Source organism: Raphanus sativus, unplaced genomic scaffold (genome assembly GCF_000801105.2).
Source record: "Raphanus sativus cultivar WK10039 unplaced genomic scaffold, ASM80110v3 Scaffold1742, whole genome shotgun sequence".
NCBI lineage: Eukaryota > Viridiplantae > Streptophyta > Magnoliopsida > Brassicales > Brassicaceae > Raphanus > Raphanus sativus.
Window position 1 is genome coordinate 1 of NW_026617051.1, and position 19,658 is coordinate 19,658.

General features: G+C 40.4%; 4 protein-coding genes across 5 annotated transcripts; 2 read left to right on the plus strand and 2 right to left on the minus strand.

The window, feature by feature from the left end:
* Positions 1–5: 5 nt before the first annotated feature.
* Positions 6–11,356, minus strand: LOC130504703 (auxin transport protein BIG-like; the record flags this gene model as incomplete). The annotated part of the gene is given in 11 exon segments (XM_056999325.1): positions 6–149; positions 151–632; positions 635–748; positions 751–2,681; positions 2,754–2,988; positions 3,155–3,332; positions 3,430–4,026; positions 4,159–10,190; positions 10,286–10,451; positions 10,669–10,775; positions 10,932–11,356. Coding segments are annotated over 11 exon segments (10,284 nt in total), but the record flags the coding sequence as incomplete, so codon positions are not given.
* A 588-nt stretch (positions 11,357–11,944) lies between these two features.
* Positions 11,945–14,238, plus strand: LOC108861456 (E3 ubiquitin-protein ligase At3g02290). 2 transcript variants are annotated; one of them, XM_018635321.2, is made up of 6 exons: positions 11,945–12,101; positions 12,213–12,323; positions 12,940–13,090; positions 13,174–13,600; positions 13,681–13,790; positions 13,969–14,238. In XM_018635321.2, the coding sequence occupies exons 3-6, from the start codon at positions 12,971–12,973 to the stop codon at positions 13,993–13,995; spliced, it is 684 nt and encodes a 227-aa protein (XP_018490823.1). In that variant the 5' UTR covers positions 11,945–12,101; positions 12,213–12,323; positions 12,940–12,970; the 3' UTR covers positions 13,996–14,238. The 2 variants fall into 2 exon arrangements, with proteins under 2 accessions (XP_018490823.1, XP_018490822.1); XM_018635320.2 differs by having other exon boundaries at positions 11,946–12,101; positions 12,835–13,090.
* Positions 14,239–14,496: 258 nt separating this feature from the next.
* Positions 14,497–17,443, plus strand: LOC108861452 (uncharacterized). The gene is made up of 9 exons (XM_018635315.2): positions 14,497–14,647; positions 14,879–15,160; positions 15,350–15,543; positions 15,640–15,687; positions 15,773–15,845; positions 15,925–16,096; positions 16,307–16,738; positions 16,875–17,066; positions 17,160–17,443. The coding sequence occupies exons 2-9, from the start codon at positions 14,902–14,904 to the stop codon at positions 17,206–17,208; spliced, it is 1,419 nt and encodes a 472-aa protein (XP_018490817.1). The 5' UTR covers positions 14,497–14,647; positions 14,879–14,901; the 3' UTR covers positions 17,209–17,443.
* A 156-nt stretch (positions 17,444–17,599) lies between these two features.
* Positions 17,600–19,652, minus strand: LOC130504704 (developmental protein SEPALLATA 2-like). Its single transcript, XM_056999326.1, has 7 exons — positions 19,632–19,652; positions 18,936–19,017; positions 18,708–18,769; positions 18,531–18,630; positions 18,357–18,440; positions 18,084–18,229; positions 17,600–17,865 (listed from the first exon to the last, which is right to left on the minus strand). Exons 2-7 carry the CDS (start codon positions 19,014–19,016, stop codon positions 17,772–17,774), a joined length of 567 nt encoding a protein of 188 aa, XP_056855306.1. The 5' UTR covers position 19,017; positions 19,632–19,652; the 3' UTR covers positions 17,600–17,771.
* Positions 19,653–19,658: the final 6 nt, after the last annotated feature.

Consider the following 19,658-nt stretch of genomic DNA (forward strand, 5'->3'; position numbering starts at 1 on the left):
AACGCCTGAAGATTCTCATAGAAAGAATCCAACTCGATCATGAAGTTACAAGCAGTAATAGGAATGGGAAACTCCACCTTCAGTTCAGTTTGGTTAAAGGACAGATGGCAACTCTTGGCACGCTTCCACAGTGACCAGTGTTGTTTTAAGCTCTGACAAATCCGAGACTGGGCGATTGTTGTAATACAAGTTTAGGACCTTCACCGACTTTGACTTCCGTGCATCATGAACATTCATGGTCACAGACTGTATCGTATAACTCCCAGTACATTTCACAATGATGCGGTTATCGGTAAACTTTGTCTCAGATTTCAAACTTTCGAGCTTCATTTTGCTATATGGCACATCAGGAGAACTGCAGGCAACACAGGGTTCGCTCTCAAGATAATAGCCGTCAAATTCCACAAGATTACTCAGAGTGTTGTATATACGGGAGTTTGGATGATTGGCAATGAGTTCGTTCTGAGAATGCAGCGTCTCAAAAATACACCTTATCACATCAGGGTTCAGGCAACGATCAACAAGCTCGTTTATTGCTTGCTTTGAGTTGCTTTCTGGAGCCTTGCCGAGCAACAAGCAGACAAGTTCTGTGTACTCAACAATATTCTGACCATATACTGGCAAGTCTCTAACTTCTGCAAAAGAGCTGCTAACAGACTTTCTTTGAACGATTGTCTTCCGTGATGCCACAAGCCATAGATAACAGACTTTGCTTCAGTGCGAACAGAGCTCGAATTCCATTCCAGCAGAAGAAATCAATAAACTGCTTCAAGACATCTCCGCCCTTGGCACTGAAGATATCTACCACCCCTTCCATATCCACGTAAGATTTGTCCAAACCAGAATCATGCCCATCTTCACCTTTTTTCTTCTTTTTTGAATCCACAGACTGGGGTCCGGATCGGTTTGAGCCTGTCAACACATCACTTGCTTCAGCTTTCTGCACTGAGCCGCTCACATCTTTTCCTTGATAAAAGGCTAAATTGAGGAGTTTAAGTGTCTGGATAACAGACTCTTCCGCAAAATGGAATACGCCATTCAGTAAGAAAGACAGAAAATCTCCATGCCTGAGGCAGTATTTTTGCCAGTTCCGAGGGCGCGCTAAAGCAACTTCCGCAATTGTAGAAAGCGACTTCACAATCTTTACACTCCTTTCATATGAAACATTGTTTTCAAAACCTCCAGACTTTTCAACATGCTTGTATAGGTTTTTCACTTCATTGGAAAACTGCCATGAATCTCGGACATTGTAGTACTGAGTTTTGCTTCCACAAAGATGCAAAAACAGCCTTCTAGCATATCTCCTAACAAAAGCTGTATGAGGGTTATTGATATAGCTGCACAGAACATCCTGGAAACCGTCCAACTTTAAATCTTTAGAAGAAGCATTCCTGTAAACCCTTTCCTTTTCCCCTATTTTCTCTTGCTTTTCAGGTCTAACCAAGGTATAAACTAAGCGAAACACATTCTCAAGTAGCAGCCTGTGATAGTCCACAAATAAATCTGCTCGATGGGCTTTTGCATATGAATCCGAAAAGAAGGGGGAATAGTTACCCGCAGGTAAATCTCTTCTGACTGTAAGCATGGCCCCACAACCAGAGCTTGATCCACGTGCTTCAACATTAGCAGTACGGGACTTAAAAACATGCACTAGCTGCTGAAGAATGTTCATTAGATAATTAACAAACTCTTGGCTCCTGAGGCAACTGCAAGCTCGAAGTAGCTGAGATGCAAAGTCATCTCTCACTTGAACATCTAATGAAGACTGAGAAGTAACTACGGTGGAGCTCTGGACACTTCTCCGATCATGTACATCTATGCTTCCACCTGACCTGGCAGTACTACCATCGCTGCCAGGTTGTTGCCAACTCCGAAGCATCAAGGTGAAAAACATAAACACAAGAATCACAATTTCCCCAAAGGAAGAGCGCGTTGACGCATCGAACGGCTTGCTTAGTTTGATTTCACACAAAAGCCATTTAACTAACTTTTCCAAGCTTATTTCTTCGGGCTTTGAGCTATCCATGAAGGCTCCGCCAATGGCAGATGATAATCTGTAGAACAATTGCATGATAGGTATAGCTTGAACACCAGATGCTGTATCCATCCATCCACTCAACTCTTGAAGTAACTCAGAGAGAATTAACGAATTAACGGCTCGCATGGAAGCTGAGATAGAAACAGGATCGGTCAATGAGGCAGAAAACTCAGCAGATTCACCAGGTTCCAAGACATGGATTGAAGGAGTTGACGCTTGTGGGACGCTACTGGTTATCGTTGGCAACACATCAGTAATACCTTCATCCGCAGAGAACTGAATTTCATTGGTATCAGCACCAAGTGATTCCACATCTATTGGAATTGCTGTCATGGGATGATCTCGAGTATGTGGTGGTGGTAGGCGATCTGCATCTAACACTTCATGGCATGCCTCACATAGATCAAAATCTGGACACACGGTGCAATGCCACCTTCTTCTCAGTATAGGGACAGTGGAGCAGCCATCACAGCAATACTGAACAGATGAAGTTATAGAGTCCTCTTCAATCATGACATGTGTATTTCCACCGGTTGTTCTGCTAGGAACCGGAGGAGTTGTAACATTGTCTACCAATTCATCTGTTGTCAACATCGTTTGCTTTGGGAAAGGAACCTGAAGTAACCTTGATGATATGGCTAAGCTGTAAAAAAAAAATAGTTAGCAGACTGGTGCATATCTAAGAAACAGAACACAATAAACATAAAGAACACACCTGCTGGATGTTTGCACAGACTCATTAGGAGATAATATAAGTGCTTTCAGTAACTGAACAGCAGGAGCTACAGAATGAACCCCTGTATCCTTTCCTTGAGATGCCAAACACTCAGCATAGCTATAGATTAGTTCAACGGCGGACATCACGATATTGTTCATAGTTGGTGTATCAAGTGGCTCCGTATCCAAAATTCCCCATAGCACTTGCATCAAATTATCCACTACTTCAGAACCTACAAAACAAACATATGTCATTTAAACAAAGCGAAATCAAAGGAAGACGAGAATTGTAAGATAAACGTCGCACCTACTACCTTATACAAGGATAAACGAAACAAAATTGTGTTTGAACTACACATGCAAATAGATAGACAGTAATAGTAACAGAAAGGCATATACCTTTCATCTCCAGAAAGACAGAGAAATTGGATTTACGGGTCAAAGCTATTTTAGACACCGCCCGCATCTGAGCACTGAACTCTTCAACAATCGATCCTCCAGTACCAGAAATGCCCAACCTTGAAGAGAGAATAGAGGTGACCTTGACCACTCCTAGAAGTCGCATGGTGTCTTTGACCTATACCAACAGATAAATCAATGTCAAAGACAACAGCCATATATAAGGCATATCTGCACAACTGAACATGCAATGCTGAATTTGGTAGAAGCATTACCTGATAGTATATCTCCTTTTTCGGAAAGATAGACTGCAAAACACGGCAAGCTGCAGTTTGTAACAGAATTTCCGTATCACTTTCGAAAATTGTCTCCAGTAGCTGTTTGCATTTGAGTTCGCTAAGCTCCACTTCTTGCCGTGGCCTACAAACTGAATAATAGATTGATAGGAGTTTGAGACCATCTGCGATAACTTGCTCCTCAATAGAAGCAGACCTAGTCAACGCTCTCTTTTTACTAGAGCCGGGAAGAAGTAGACCATGACCAAGTACACGAGCTTCCATATCTAGCACAGCATCCATTTTCTCTTTCCAGCCAAATTCATCTTTAGCACGACCATATACTTCAAGTGAGTCTATTCTGGGCAATGCAGTCCCACTAGTAGTCGGCCCCACAGAGATTACAACATCTTCATCAGCTAGAAGTGACTCAGCCACTGTAAATGGAATGTCATACCAGCACCTCATGCCCTCATCCATCTTAATCGATCTCTGAAAAATGGTTACTTCTGAAGGTATAGAGCTTGCGGATGTAGTACCCACATGCACCCGGATGCCAACCATAACAATGTCAGGGTTTGGATTGGAGACTGATATCTGAAAAAGAAAAGAAAATTAGCAACCTAAAATGCCTCAAGGGATCCGGTAAAAATACTCGTAAGAGTAATGGCTAAACATAATAAACAGATTAACTTATCAAAAAAAATAACTTGGGAAATCCAATTATACCTTAAAGCCCATGGGACTGGGGCTCTCAATAAAACCATCCTCAGATGCCAAGCTTTGCTTCGCTCCCTCGGAATCACCATTTCTAATAGCATCACTACCGAGTCTCACATCTGCTGTAATGCAAAATGCCTTCTCAAAGAAATCCAGGGGAAACTCCAGCTTTTCACCAGCAAAGGTTTTGTTGTTAAGAATCTTAGAACCCAACCTTTTAACTTTTTCAGCTGAGAAATTTGAGTCAGGATCAACTCCACTCCGAACAAGGGAATAAATCTGAAGGCTGCCATCATCATGCAGAACAAGACAGTGAACATTGTCTTTTGACAGAGGTTTGTATGCGGTTATTCCGACCATAGGGGAAGAAGATCCTGTCGGATGACGTAGATTCTGTGCACATACTCCATCACCCCTTAGGGACACAGCCAACGCAGCATTTGATTTCACGGAGGAGAAGCAAATAAATAATCCACTGCCACCCAACAACTCTTTCCAACGATGCAGTCCAGCCACACTCTGTTTACCATCTGAGTCCTCAAATATTGCGGATGTTTCAGTTACGGATGTTGCGTCTGAGCTGAGCCGACCCACAAAGGAACTTCCATCATGATAAGATATAAAAAGCAGTCGATATGTCGGAGAGAAATAGACAGATGAACCCTTTCCGGCAACATCCTTTCCTAAAATCTGAACGATTTCCTTAAGTGGTGTTGCGCCTGCATTTCCTCCCAGAGATAGTTCAAACCTGAACAAATTCCCCTGTTCTGAAAGAACAAGAAGAAAAACCCTCCCACGATAAGCAACAAAGAGGGTAGCATCCACAATCATGTCATCTGGCAAGGTGAAGTACTGTGTTGGACTGATGATATCCTGGGATAAATCATAAATCTTCACGAATTTGTTTGTAACGACCATTAACTGAACCTGGGAACCAGGAACCCAGTCTATACGCCTGATGTATGCACCATGCAAGGCAAGCTCAACAGCAAGCCTGTCGATGACTTCACCTCGATGATTCAAAGTAAGTATCTGGCAGTCTTCGAGGCCTGCGACAGCAAGATAATTCTCCACAACTGAGTTGAAAGAAAGATGCACAATCTCAAAACGAACAATATTCCTGGAAAGTGGTTTAACATTAGCCTTGTCTGCATTTATCGGTGCAAGTGTGGCTTGTCCTATTAGCTGCCCAACATCAAATATAGCAACTTTATCACCTTCTCCAACTGCAAGGCGACCCCGCATACTAACACTCAGAAGAGACTTGACAAGGGAGCCACTGGCCAAAAGAGATTTAAGCTCCTTCGAGTTAGCATAGTCAGCCTTTATTTTCAAGTCAAGTGATCCACTTTTATATGCTTTTTTCAACTGCAAAAGATCTGTGTCAAATGAAAGAATCTTGTCTTTCCCGAGACTGACCTGCTTATCTCTCGAAAGACCAGAGTCTCTTTTGCTAGTGATAGACGGAAGCAACGAAGAGAAAAGCTCCAGCACTCTGTCCTCTATGCCGAGCTCTTCTAGTAGCAGTGACATCTTATATTGAGTTTCCTTAGGGATAGATAACACAACGTGATTTTCCTCCTCGAAACTACCTTCGTCCACATCTGAATCGCTTTCTGCAAGCTGATCTACATCCTCAGACAAGGGTAAAAAGGATTGCAAATTATTTGTACCACGAGCTGGAGCGCTACCAATGCCACTGAATTTCCGAGGCTTCAAGCACTGGCAGCTGCTTCCCCTTACACCTCCAGCTCCACAGTCACAGAAAAACCGACTTGATCGTGAATAGACAACACGGTGACCCCGGTGGCAAACTTTTGCGCAAACAGAACAGCAACCTTTGGACACAGTAAGGTCACAGGTGTAACAAAAATACCAATGTTGTTCCATGAAATTGCTGCCACTGGACGTGAAAGTGCAGACTTTTGAGGCAAGGTACCTCTCACTGTTGGCATCTTCTTCATCTTCTTTGTCTAAGCTGGCCACTTCACCATCAGATGTTCCATCATCTTCATCTTCATCAACAGAAGTGACATCACATTCAAGTGAAATTGAGCTTCCTTCCTGATCTAGGGGGAGAGCCAATGTTTCAGATTTTTTTGCTGTTCCTGCAAGTTTTGGGACCAAAGGACCTGTTGCAGTATTCTTATTGCTCGCCAAGGACTTTCCACATGAACTCGTTCCAGGGCTTGGAGAACGGTTACTCAACAAGCTGCCTATCACACCAAAAAGAAACTTTAAACCAGGAAGCAACTTCTCGTCGGCAGCAAGCTTCTCCATTAGCATTATTGTTCTCTTTAAGACCATCTTCATCAGGTTGTCTTCCCTTGCAAGTTGAAGAACAAACTGAAAATATGACATAGCCATGTGGATATCAAATGAGATAAATGCTGTATCAAGGGAGATCAGGATGGCCTCGAATAAATGATTCTGTAACTCTGTCGTCTGTAGATCGTTAGCAGATGACACAAGACAATTCACAAAATTCATTGCTGCCTCTCTGAGAGGAAGAGAATTTCCTTTTGCAGTCTTTTTACCATCATTTTCCTCAACGAAGGAACCCAACAGTCTTCGCTCCAGCCACCCAGACAGAGTTGTTAAATCCATGTCAAGAAACTTGTGCTGTATTCTTCTCCTGATATCAGGGGATATAGCCACAGACAAGAGATCAACAAGGAAGTTGAGTACTTTTACGTTTACCAGTTCCGAGGAACAGTAGTCCAGTGAGTCGATAAAAACAGACAGATCTCCGCGTTGCAACCGATAGAATTCCATGGTATGCTCAGAGACTGCATCCACACCAAGATAAAATTTGAACATATTAGATTTCGAAGAGTCCTTGCTTAGGCTGTCCATAACATCTACAATCTTGGTGATCACCCCTTCAAGAACATTGCTTTTATCTATCTTCTCAGCATTAATATCTCTTACGAACCCCTCCATGTCTTTCATCAGGAACAACTCCGTGAAATCGGGAATCTCAAACATGGCACATATATTTTGATGGATGTCCTCACATTTCTCATGAAAGCTTTGGAATACCTGATCAAACTTAATAGTCATGATCGAGTTAAGTATCTGTTGAAGCACATGAGAATCTACCCCAAAGTTTTCCTTTGACTTTCGCAGCTTGAGCAAACCATCTATTGTCAGCACAATACATCTTATACTTAGAATACATGACAGAAGAATCGCACTAGAAGTTTGAAGACTAGTGGGAAACCCATGTACCATAAATTCCCAAAACACTTTCCATAAAACACCCGAACCTCTTCCATCACCCAGAGCATCCAGTTTTGACAGATAAGAAATGCATTGAAGATGAAGGGAATTGTCACCAATCTTCGCGTATTCAGCTTGGAGACTTTCACCAAATAGAGTATGCTTGAGAAGTAGCAGAGATGGCGAACTGTGGCCATGGTGATTCCAAGTACTGAAAGTTGCAAGGAAAGCTTTCTTATACACTTGTAGATATTTGCTAACCAACGATGAAAGCATTCTCAGCAATTCTGCAACGTCATCAGTTTCCATCAAGCAGGAGAGTACGCCTTCGGCAGTAGCAATATACTTGGCGTCGACAGATGTGCACTCCCTCCAGAAGGGATCGATTTCTGAACATGAGTTTTTCTTGCAATAACCCCAGACGCCACCATTGATGAAATATAACAGAAGAGAGAGCCAAGATCCTTCGCGGATAAAATCCCAACCCAAATCCTCAACCGCCTTCTCAGGTGCAGCATGAAGCTGATCTAAAACACCAATCAGAATGTCTCTAAACTTCATATTCTTACCAACGATGTTGGAGTCGCCTACAAGCAAATGACTGGTGTAGATGATATCCACAGTGCTACATATGTCCACATTCTGGTAATTGATATGCAACGAAGGCTGACTATCCAATGCAGAGTTAACACGAGCAATATCCCAAGAAAGTATGAAAATGTATCTTTCCACTATCAGGTCTTCCACTTTTTCAGCCTTTTTCCCCTTCCACAACCCCAATATCCGGGACAAACTTGCAGACAGATCTCTGTAATCCAAGTTTAGGGTTTTGGCTGCAGATACATCAATCTGAAATGTAGGAGGATGTGGGGAAAAGTCGATCATTTGACTCATCAGATGGTTGACTGACTCATCTTCAGCCCATGAATCAGTTATTCCCCTTGCTACAAGGGACGCCCAAGAAGACAGATGATCAACGGTTACATGTAAATTACTGCCAGAGCTACGAACTTCCCTCAGTTTAGACCTCAGATCTAGCATTAATGATGTTGGACATGTGTTTGGATGCAACAGCATATGGTGCAACAGCACTAACAACCTAGATATCAGCATCGCCCAAGAGGACAGCTGAGAACCATCACATATTCCTGACGGGGTATCAACTTTATGCAGACACGAGGCAATAAGATTTGAGAAATTGGCCTTTTCTGCTTCATTTGATAAATGGAAAGCCATAAGAAGAATCTCAATATGGAAAGCAGAGGGAAGACACGAGTTCAACTCCTTGACACTCGAACCTTCAGCACATATTACTCTTGCTCTCTCGGCAATAAAACTAACGAAACCACCATAAGCTTTGGCTCTCAACTGTGCCCCAGCCAATCCCGGCCTACAAAGAAGAGTGTGAGCCAAAAGTGCCAGAGTCTTATCATTATACTCGAACCCGCCATTTTCAACAGCAAGAATTTTCTGAAAAAGGTAGGACTCAAGAGAATCAGACAGAGCACGACCTCTTAAGAGATCGAGTAACAGCTCAAAGGCAACATGCCCAGGTTTTCCTTCATCTTGGAGCATGCAACCACCATCAGAGGCCTTGTCTTCAGTACTGCGGCCTACTATATTGAGCAACATATCAATGTGAGAAGTGTCCAGCTTTTTGCATCCATCTTCGTATATGCTAGGAACCCATTCTTTACAGAAAATGCAGACTCTAAGAAAGTTTAACAGTTCCTTTGCAGCTTGCAGTGGTAAATTGCTGCTGACAGCAACGGGTGGGTGATCGTTTGGTTCTATCGAACATAGAGAACGGCTCTCAGAGAACAAGTTTCCAAACAAGGCTTCATCGTCATGAGAAATTTGGCTTTCAACTTCAGCAAAACTGTTGGATCTTAAACTAGAATATGTTCTCTCCACTTTTGGGCGTAATTTTACTCCTTCAAGGTGAAGGAAGTAAACAAGATGAAACAAGTTGTCAACCCACTGACTTGAGGAAGGAAATATCACTCTCATTATATCCTCGACCGTGAAGCACTTGAGCAACGGGATCTTTTCCTGGCGCAGATGAAAATAAACAGAATCAGCAGAGGAATTGGCATCGTCACAGTTGACTTCTGACTCTAAAACCCTCAGATCTTGGATGTGGTATGGTTGTCTATTCAGATCTTGAACGAGTCTCAACGTGTAGATGACAGACCGAGGGAAGTAAGCAATGGGAGGCATCAAATTACAAGAGGACACATCATATCTCCACACTGAGGTATCTAGATTGTTCACAATAGAAGCTGATACACATGCTTGGACATTTTGAAATAGACTACTCTTGCCAAAGATGAGTTGGACAAGATAAAGAAATCCTTCCACCAGCGCTAGAGAAAGACTCTCAATATTACCCTCTGTAGAAGTGTGATTAGTGAAGTCGGAGAAAACCCTAAAGAGCTTAGGAAAAGCATCTGTGAATGTAGCTACGGCTTGTAACAATGTCCCCTCGTTCTCTATACTTTGAACATCTTTGGAAAGACTTCCAAGCAGCTTCAGAATTCTTAAGCAGAATGACAATTTATCAAGGAAAGCATGATCAATGGTCTTCTCATCTAACACACTTGGCAGCTGAACAAGGTCTTTGCAGACCATAATGAGACGACAAACACAGCCAAGGTGAACAACAGCCAGGTGTCGAGTCAGGGGATTCAGATTGCCGTAGTCTTGCTGAAAAGAGGGCTTGCCTACAGAATGAGTCTGGACATCAGATTCAATGCATTCAGACATCAGCGAAATAAGAAGCCGGTCAACTGGCTTCTCTTCATTTGAGCACCTGCCCCCTGCTTGATAGGTCAAAGGGGTATTAAGATCATCAAACAAATTTGAAGTAAGATAATAATAAATTGCTGAGTGGATTGGTAGCAAGAATCAATACCTTGGAAAGTACATTTCACAAGGCTATGTAATTCCATGTGATCATGCTCGGCAGAAAAGGTTGGCCACAGTTGTGCAGCTTCAGCAGGAGAGACAGGTGGCAATATATCATATTGTTTCTCACTTGCATCAAAAGAAGCAATCTCCAAAAGTATTTCCATGTTAATCTGATTCAAAAAGAAAAAAAGCATTTGGAGAGATTAGCTAACGCACTATACCCCTCATGAAAAAGTTAAACGAAGACATGCTGGTGAGTTTGTGTAACTTATTCCTAAGGTGCAATATTGAAACTTAACCACCATGACAAAGGGGAAACCAATATCCAGATTTAACGATGAATCTCTATCACAAGTTGAAGTAGATAGAATAAACAAACAAACAAACCTCCATTTTCAGATCATTTTGTGTGAAGTTGGACTTCTCCAAGAAGCTGAGAGAGAACTCCATCACCTCCTGGATAACACCCAGAACTATAGGCTCGACTTGGTCCACTGAGACACACACACACGAAAAAGACAAACAGTAAGGAAAAATGATTCACTGTTTACTTCTTAACATTTCAAAACAATCAGAGATACCAAAGCTCAGAAAGTGGGAGATAAAAGTGCATAATCAATCAAATCGGCAGGTAAATCTCGATTCAGTACCTAATAGAGATCGCGATAGTAGAAGGATCGCCTGAGATATGGAAACGAGAGCTTGAAGCTGCGAATCTGACCAGGTCTCAAACCGCAGCTTGCTCCCACCATCATCATCATCTCCGCCGATCGGAGCGATTCCGGAGCGGAGGAGTAGATAAAAGTAACGGAGACCGCGCTTGATCGAATCATCGGAGCGTATGCGTTGGGAAAAGAGATCTGAAGATGACGTCGACGACGACGACAACGAGGTGAGGCCGGTCTCGTCGAAGAGAAATCGGCAGAGATTCGCCAAGTCATCTGCCATCTCTGGCGAAGGCGAGAGAAAAGAGTGAGACAATGATGAAAAAAAAGGTTTGTAAAGAGATACACAAAGAAAGGGGAAGAAGGAAGGAAGGGTTTATAAGTAAAAGTATCAAAGGCGGTGAGAGAGGACTATGTAGAGAAGAAGACGATGCTCCTCCTTCTTAATCATTTTCCATTTTCTACAAAGAATAATATTTATAATTTATATTTTTATTCTTGATTAATACTTTTAGCTAAAATCTAATTCGTTAGATTACTATTTGTTTTAGGGAAATACGTTAATTAGTTAAAGATCTTTTTTTTTTTTGCCTTAGTTAAAGATCTAATTCCTTAGATAAGTATAGTTACTACTCGTTTTTGGGAAATAAAACCATAAATTTATGATTAATTAATAGTTTTCAGTACATATATAAACTTTATACTGGGCCTGTGTAACTAAACAAGCTTATTTGGGCTTACATAAGGCCTTTAAAAAGCTTCGAGGACTTTTATATTGCTTTACACAAGGCCTTTAGAAAAACCTCCATAATGTAACGTTTGATCCATATAGGAAGCTAAAAGGGCTTTGGATAATCCGAAAAGGTCAAATACCAACAAGGCAACAAAGTACAAAGGGCTATCTTCATTCTTCAAACTTTTAACACATCATCTGATCATATTATATAGTTATGTCCTTTGATTATCATTATTGTAAACAGAGTGTTATTTAATTAATGGACTCGTATATCTAAAGGTCGAATTCTTGTTTGTTTGTTTGTTTTTATAATCGAAGCTCCATTGGCATTCAACAAAGCTCTCTCACCCACTTTCGACAACAACAAACATCATTCATCGCCATCATCTCCAGTGTCTCCCCCTTTTTTGAATTTCCTGGTAAATTGCGAAATATTAAAATTAATGAGTTCTCAATATTAATTAATTTTTAAAAATTTTAATCTTTTCTTATTGGTTCTCTCTCACTCTCTCTCTTGCGTCGGTTATCAGTTTTCATCGCTCTCTCTCTCTCTCTCTCTACGCTGAGCCCCGATCGGAAGGTTGATTTTAGGGGGCAATTGCTTCTTCTCTCTCCGTCCAGCTCAATTCTCGATCAAAAAGGTTTGCTCTTTCTTTTTCAGTTTTGCGATCATTTCAATATTAGTGGAAATGGGTTTGGTGATAATTCGATTCCGATCGTTTCTGATCTCAATTCTCTGGTCAAATTTCGCTGATTTTTGTATTTGATTCACTCTGTTGTTTTCTCAGTGCAATCAATATTGTTTTTTTTTTTTAAAAACCTTCTCTATGTATCTTATCTCAATTGGGTTTTGTCTGTTTCTCCAGTTGTAGTAAAGTTTTTATTTTTCTCTCTTGGAGATTTACCTAAAAATAGGGTTTTATATCAGTTTATGTGCTTGCATTACACTTTAGGTTAAAGTTAGTTCCGTGAGTGTTCGAACTTCAGATCGAAACTCTCAGTTGCTACTAATCATAAGTTTTTTTACTGGAAATGGGTTTAGTAGATGTGCTTGAAGCAGCTTTGTGATCACATCATTAAGGAATCAAAACCATTTTATCATCTTTTGTTTTTTTTTTTGATAAAGGGTTTAAAAGCATTTTATCATTGCAGACAACTTAACTTGGAGATATGAAGCAGATTGTTTACCATACGTTTTGAGGAACTAGAGACTTCTTTATATAGAAACTACTTTCAATCTTTTGTTCTGAGGTTAAGAAATCATAGAGAGGAGGAGGAGGAGAAGAAGATGGGATGTGTTTCATCTTGCTTTCGAGTCCAAGACATTGATGAGTACATGAATCCAAATAGCTCTGTCTATAGGAACTGTCCCTGCATAAGATGCCTTGCTCGTAACTTCCTTAACCTGGTACGTTCACTCACTCGCAATTGCCTTTTTTTTTGATCAGTATGGTTAATAATCTCACGATCTTTCATGTTAAATAATGGCAGTATGTATCCATGTTCGGAAGAGGGGAAACCCGCGCTCTACCATCTTCCGTTCAAGCTAGCACTACTGCATCGATAACTTCCTCTTCTTCGCACGATAACTTTCTATCTGAAGCCTTCCGTTCTACTCCGAGGCCACTGCCTTACGACGCTGATCCTAGGCACTTCCGTTCGCTCGTCTCAAGACGGGAGAAGGGTTCAAGTCATTCCCATGAGGAAGCTGAACCTCTGAGAAGTGATAGCGATGCGGATTCTGAATCTTTCGGATGCAAATGGGCAAATAACAAATCGGTTGTCTCTGAGAAAGATCCCAAAGAAGAGTACTCCAGTAAATCCAGTCTTAGGATTATGAAATCAAAGTCAGCGTCTGGAAACATATGGGATTTTCCTTTGTCTGAAGATGAAGATGCATGTCCAACTTGTCTTGAAGGTTGTTTTTTTCTTTCGTTGTTTCCTTTCTTTGTTGCTTTTAGGCGTTAGCATTCATCGTGTCTTGTTTGGCTTTGGCAGAATATACATCAGAGAACCCAAAGATTGTAACGAAATGTTCTCACCATTTCCACCTTGGTTGCATTTATGAATGGATGGAGAGAAGTGAGAACTGTCCTGTCTGCGGAAAGGTAACCTCTCTCTTCATTCTCACAACATATATGCTTTTTGAAAATTGCATGGTCTATGAGATGAGAAGCTTATGTTCTTTTCATGGTTTTATCTGCCTGAGAAAGATGTGTGATAGATACAGAGAAGTCTCCTTATAAAGAGCTCCCATTATTATTTTTCCAATGTCCTTGTGTGCAGGTGATGGAATTCAATGAAACACCATGAACATCAATCATCGATCATCTATCTGTGTGTCATGTATCTGAACTGAAACCGGGGAAGATGGCAAGGCAATTGCAGAGGGGATGTTCTGTAAATTTGGCTTGTTGGTTTTTGTGAATATTGTCATTTTACAATGTTAAAATATATGAAGCAGAAAGGGTGAAAATGTACCTCTGCAACATTTTAAGCTTTTTATGATATGGCCAAAGAAAAAAAAATGCAAAACAAGAAGCAATGTTCCCTTTTCTTAAGTGATTCTTCTGAATAACTTGCCTCTGTTGTATTGTTGAATCGTCAATCTCTTACATAATTGTTGGTATATAACTTGCCTCTGTTGTATTGTTGAATCGTCAATCCCTTTACTGTACATGGTGCAAGAAAATATGTAGTTAATGATATCATTATCTTTATTGTGAAAATGGGGAAAATATACAACAATAAAGTTAAGGGACTTTAAGTAAATGTTCCGTAAAGTGAAGGACTTACGTTGCTAATATAGAGAAAGTTTCTCAGAAGTTTACCGGACAATGAACGAACGACCCTCATTGGTTCTCTCCTTCCGTCCGTTTTATAACAAACATCGCACAAACCGAACACACAAAAAAGGTCCAGAAACTTCGATTCTTGTCAAAGTTCCAACATTTGATCTTTAGAGGTATGCTCTCTCTTCTGTTAATCAGTTTCCTTTTGAATTTGTTGGTGAATCAAGTTTTCTCCTTTGCGTGTTGTGTCATTTTGTGGTGAAAGTTCCTTCCTTTTATTAAAATTCATGATTAATTAGTTCTAAGATGGGTCTTGCTTGATTCGTGATCGCTTCTGCTCATTGATGTAAAATTAGAGTTAAATGCGTTGTTATTTCGAGACTTTATGCAATTTTTGGTGGCAGGATTCTTTGTCTAATAAAAAAAAATGGATATTGGAGAAATCATTGGGGAAGTTGCTGCTCCTGTGAGTATCCCAACGAAGAGCGCCATATACGTTTGGGGATACAACCAAAGCGGACAAACCGGTAGGAGAGGACAAGAGAGTCTTTTGCGTATCCCAAAACAGCTTCCTCCTGAGCTCTTTGGTTGCCCTGCTGCTGGTGCCAATTCCCGTTGGCTAGACATCTCCTGTGGCCGGGAACATACGGCCGCTGTTGCATCAGATGGATCTCTCTTCACTTGGGGTCTGTCTCTCAATTTCCATAAACGCACATTGCAGTTTTTTTTTTATTTGATACAAAGTTATTTCCTGTTATGTAGTCTTTGGATTATGCTTATGTAATTACTGGATCTTGTGGTTGAATCTTAGGCAATATGTACTTTGCTTTAAGTCAGGGTGGTTCTTACATTTTTGATGTCTATGGTCATTTCAGGTGCCAATGAATATGGTCAGCTTGGGGATGGAACCGAGGTTGGGAGGAAGAATCCAAAGAAAGTGAAGCATCTGCAGTCAGAGTTTGTGAAATTTGTGTCTTGTGGAGCTTTCTGCACTGCAGCTATTGCCGAAGCTCGTGAAAATGACGGTACTCTTTCCAAGAGTAGACTCTGGGTTTGGGGACAAAACCAGGTAACTATATAGGAGGTTTATTCCCATTTAATGGTATGTGACTGAAACCAAAGTTGTAGCATTATCTTATGATTTTTTCAAAACTTTCCATGTTAGGGATCAAATCTGCCACGCTTATTTTCAGGGGCATTTCCTGCTAACACGGTTTGTACTCTCAACTCTCTCATTGAGGAAAAAACAAGTGACTAATAAGCATTGACAGTTGAATTGGTGTATAAACATGTTTTAGGCGATTCGCCAAGTTTCATGTGGGACAGCTCATGTTGTGGCTTTATCAGAGGATGGCCTTCTTCAAGCTTGGGGTAAAGAAACATTGTTATAAACTTGTTTGTGGTAGAATAGAACTATGGTGTTTATGATCCTAAGTTTTTGTTTTGTAAGGCTATAATGAGCAAGGTCAGCTTGGTAGAGGAGTCACTTGTGAAGGACTACAAGCACCTCGTGTGATAACTGCTTATGCCAAGTTCCTTGACGAAGCACCCGAGCTTGTGAAGATTACGCAAGTTTCATGTGGAGAATACCATACTGCTGCTGTCTCTGATACGGGCGAGGTGTAAGTTTTCCAAAGGCCTTTCTCTTTGAAAACTTTGTGGTTATTAACCAATTCTCTGCAAGTGTTCTGGGAAAGGAAAGTCTTTCTGATGGAGAATGCTTGAGGAAGCAAATGGATTCCTGACATTTGACTATGCAAGTCTCCCTCCCTTGTGCTTAACATCTTTCAGCTTTCTTACTCAGTGTCCACTCCTTATCTCTTTCGTTGCAGTTACACTTGGGGACTAGGAAGCATGGGCCAACTCGGCCATGTTTCTCTTCAGTCCGGGGACAAGGAGTTAATACCGAGGCGAGTCGCTGGTCTGGATGGTGTGTCCATGAAAGAAGTCGCTTGTGGCGGTGTGCACACTTGTGCTTTATCTGTGGAAGGAGCGCTTTATGCTTGGGGTGGTGGCCAAGCAGGACAGCTAGGCCTTGGTCCTCAATCTGGTTTCTTGTTTTCTATCTCTAATGGAAGCGAAATGCTTCTACGCAATGTTCCGGTTTTGGTCATCCCTACCGATGTCCGGCTTGTCGCTTGTGGACATTCACACACTCTGGTTTATATGAGAGAGGGACGGATCTGTGGTTGGGGATACAATAGCTATGGTCAAGCAGCAAATGAGAAATCATCCTATGCTTGGTACCCATCGCCTGTTGACTGGTATTAGCTCAAACAAGTTTGTTTGTTTGTTTGTTTTTACTTTATTCAACTGCTATGTACAAACTAAAAGGTTTCTGATGCAGACATTTTGGTATTTTTCGGTTAGATTAAGGGGAAACTTTGGTGTTGTTTTCAGGTGTGTAGGACAAGTGAGGAAGCTAGCAGCAGGAGGTGGTCACTCAGCTGTTTTAACCGATGCATTCTCGTTGAAGGAGCTATGTGAGTTTCAGTTAGCAGATAGTGTGAACCTCTCAAATGCTTCAAAGATTCAAGATGTTGCATTCAGAATGGGTTCCGAAGCCTTAGCCCGCCTCTGTGAAAGACTCAGGTAATAATGTTATTGACCAAACTTCTCTGTTACATATTGGGAAGAATCCAAGTCAAGCAAAGCTAATTACAATGTGAATGGTTTGTGTTTCAGGGAGCAGTTACTTGATGGAGACTTTACTGATGGGGAAGAAGTATATTAAAATGGCACAAACCCGAACTCTAGAACAGTTTAGTACTGTTGGAAGTGATTATATGCTATTTATCATGTATCATTGAACAATTGGAAATATGTAGTAAAACTAGAAAGTCCATTCTTCAGCAGAACTCTCTGTATCATTTTACTTCTCAGGACATAGTACTTTATTATCTGTGCTGTCTGTAACTATCTATTCTGTACACTTAAGACTTGGAAATAAAAGCTGGATCTTGGTGGCATTGTGTGAAGTGTTGAAATCTCATTGTTAATTTGAGAGCTTATTTGCCTCTTTTGCAAGCTGTCTCTGCAGTTACTGTTAGCAATGTTAACATTTCACACATTACAATCCGTAAGCAAGGTTTCAAAAGGCACAAACATCTTCTGCAACAGAAGAGTGGTGTTGAAGGCTATCACAACTATATATAGCCACTTATGTCATTACATAAACACAATTCATTACATTCCGTACTAATATAATCCATATCTCATTTTCATCATCAAGAACCCACCACTTGAACGCTTAAAGATCCAGCTTGTTCTCATCATTAGATCAGAAGCATGCATCACTCAGAGCATCCAGCCAGGGATGTAACCGTTTCCTGGTTGGATCTGACCTTGAGTCGTTACAGCCATTTGCTCTGAACACACTGGATGGTTGTACCTGTTTTCATCACCACAATAACGTAGGTTTAACAATCTAGAACAGTGTCTGAAAAACTCAAGGCCTTTAAATCAAAAAGGATTTTTCCATGTTTGAGTTTTGCCTCTTTCAGACATCAAAGTGCTGAAACATAACACCAAACAATGCGTTTTTTAAACCAAATCTACAGTGCTAAGCTTTTTCTTGTTAAAAGAGCAAGAGAAGTTGTTTGGTTTTACCCAATTTGCAAAGTGGAATCACATTCAAGAGACTGGAACAGTCCCTGAGATTGAGTCTGATGATGTCCATAGGCAACATTTTGCTGATCACCGCCTTCCCATGTCCCTCCTACGTGGTGACTTCTCATGCCTATCATATCTTCCAGCTAAATAAAGCACAACATAAGATTGTGAGATTCAGACTTAAATATAAAGTGGGACTATATATATATATATATATATATATGAAGTTTTGAGCTTCTATTAGAAAGTAGAGAGAGAGAAGCATCCTACCTTCATTGACAAAGCTCTATTGGCTTCAAGCAACATATGCTCTTTGCCTTGGAGGTCAGTGAGCTGGTCAAGCATATACTGTGTCTACACGAAACAAGCATTTTCAGACATTCGCACGCAACTAAACCAATTCAGGTGTGTTCTGTAGATATAAAGTGGAATAATTAAAATCACCTTGATGCAGCGAACTTGCTTCAGAGAGCCGTCTAGTTGACGCTCAAGCTGCTCTAGCTCTTTTGAGTTCAAAGGTCCAAGGTCTTCTCCAAGTAAATTTCTGCAGTAACATACACTTACATCAGTTCAAACATGTAATATAGATATGCTTTTTAATATGTGAGCATATATACATACCTCTGCTGAAGTTGCAGATTTTCATATCTACCTTTCAGCTTCAAATACTCTCTGTAGCTATTCTGAAAAAAAAAAATGCCAAGCAAAGAGACGTTAATGTTGGACTCTTTGACTGAAAGTTTTATCTTCGTTCCAATCTGCGAATCTTTTTGAAGCTCTAGGTTCTTTCTTAGTTATAACAAATAAAATTAGTTAGTTAAATGATGGTAGAGAGGTGGAGAACTAAACCTCGAGTTCTTTGGCAGGTTTGTTGTTGACTTCAATTGAACCATAACTACACTTCTGGTATCTGTCCAGTGTCTTGAGCATGCTGAAAGATCAAACCATAAGTAAATAATTGATGAGAAGAACAAACTGTTAATAAATTATTAATTTAAGGGCTGAATTAGAAACTAATAAATATATAAAAACTGTTAAGAAGAAGATCTTTTGGGATAATTGAAAAGAGATGTAATTAAATTCCTTTGGTACTTAAATATCTGCATGAAGTTGAGTAAGACTGGTTAATGCATGAATCCACAAATTATTCTACGTTGGATCTTTATATATTTTTTATTGAAATCCGTGAATCTTTAGCTACTTTAACAATCTCTAATCAGACATATATATCTGTGTTGAGACCAACATATATTAGTATATCATTTAAGACACTTCTGTAACCTATAGATCTCGAATCTACTCAAAAATGACATGAGAAGAGATCAGATCTCAAAATTCATATCAATTCAAAACTGAATTAACCACAGCCTTAGAGATCAGATACAAAAACTGAAAATCAAGTTTGTCAAAAGTAATCAAGAACCAAAAGCACAACATAATCAAGAAAGATAAACGTCACAAGATTTTTAAAATGTAAGATCTATACACAGATCTAACAAAATTTTAAACATGAACCAAGAGATAAGAGAGTATATAAGTAAGTACTTGGAGGTGCTGCAGAACTCATAGAGC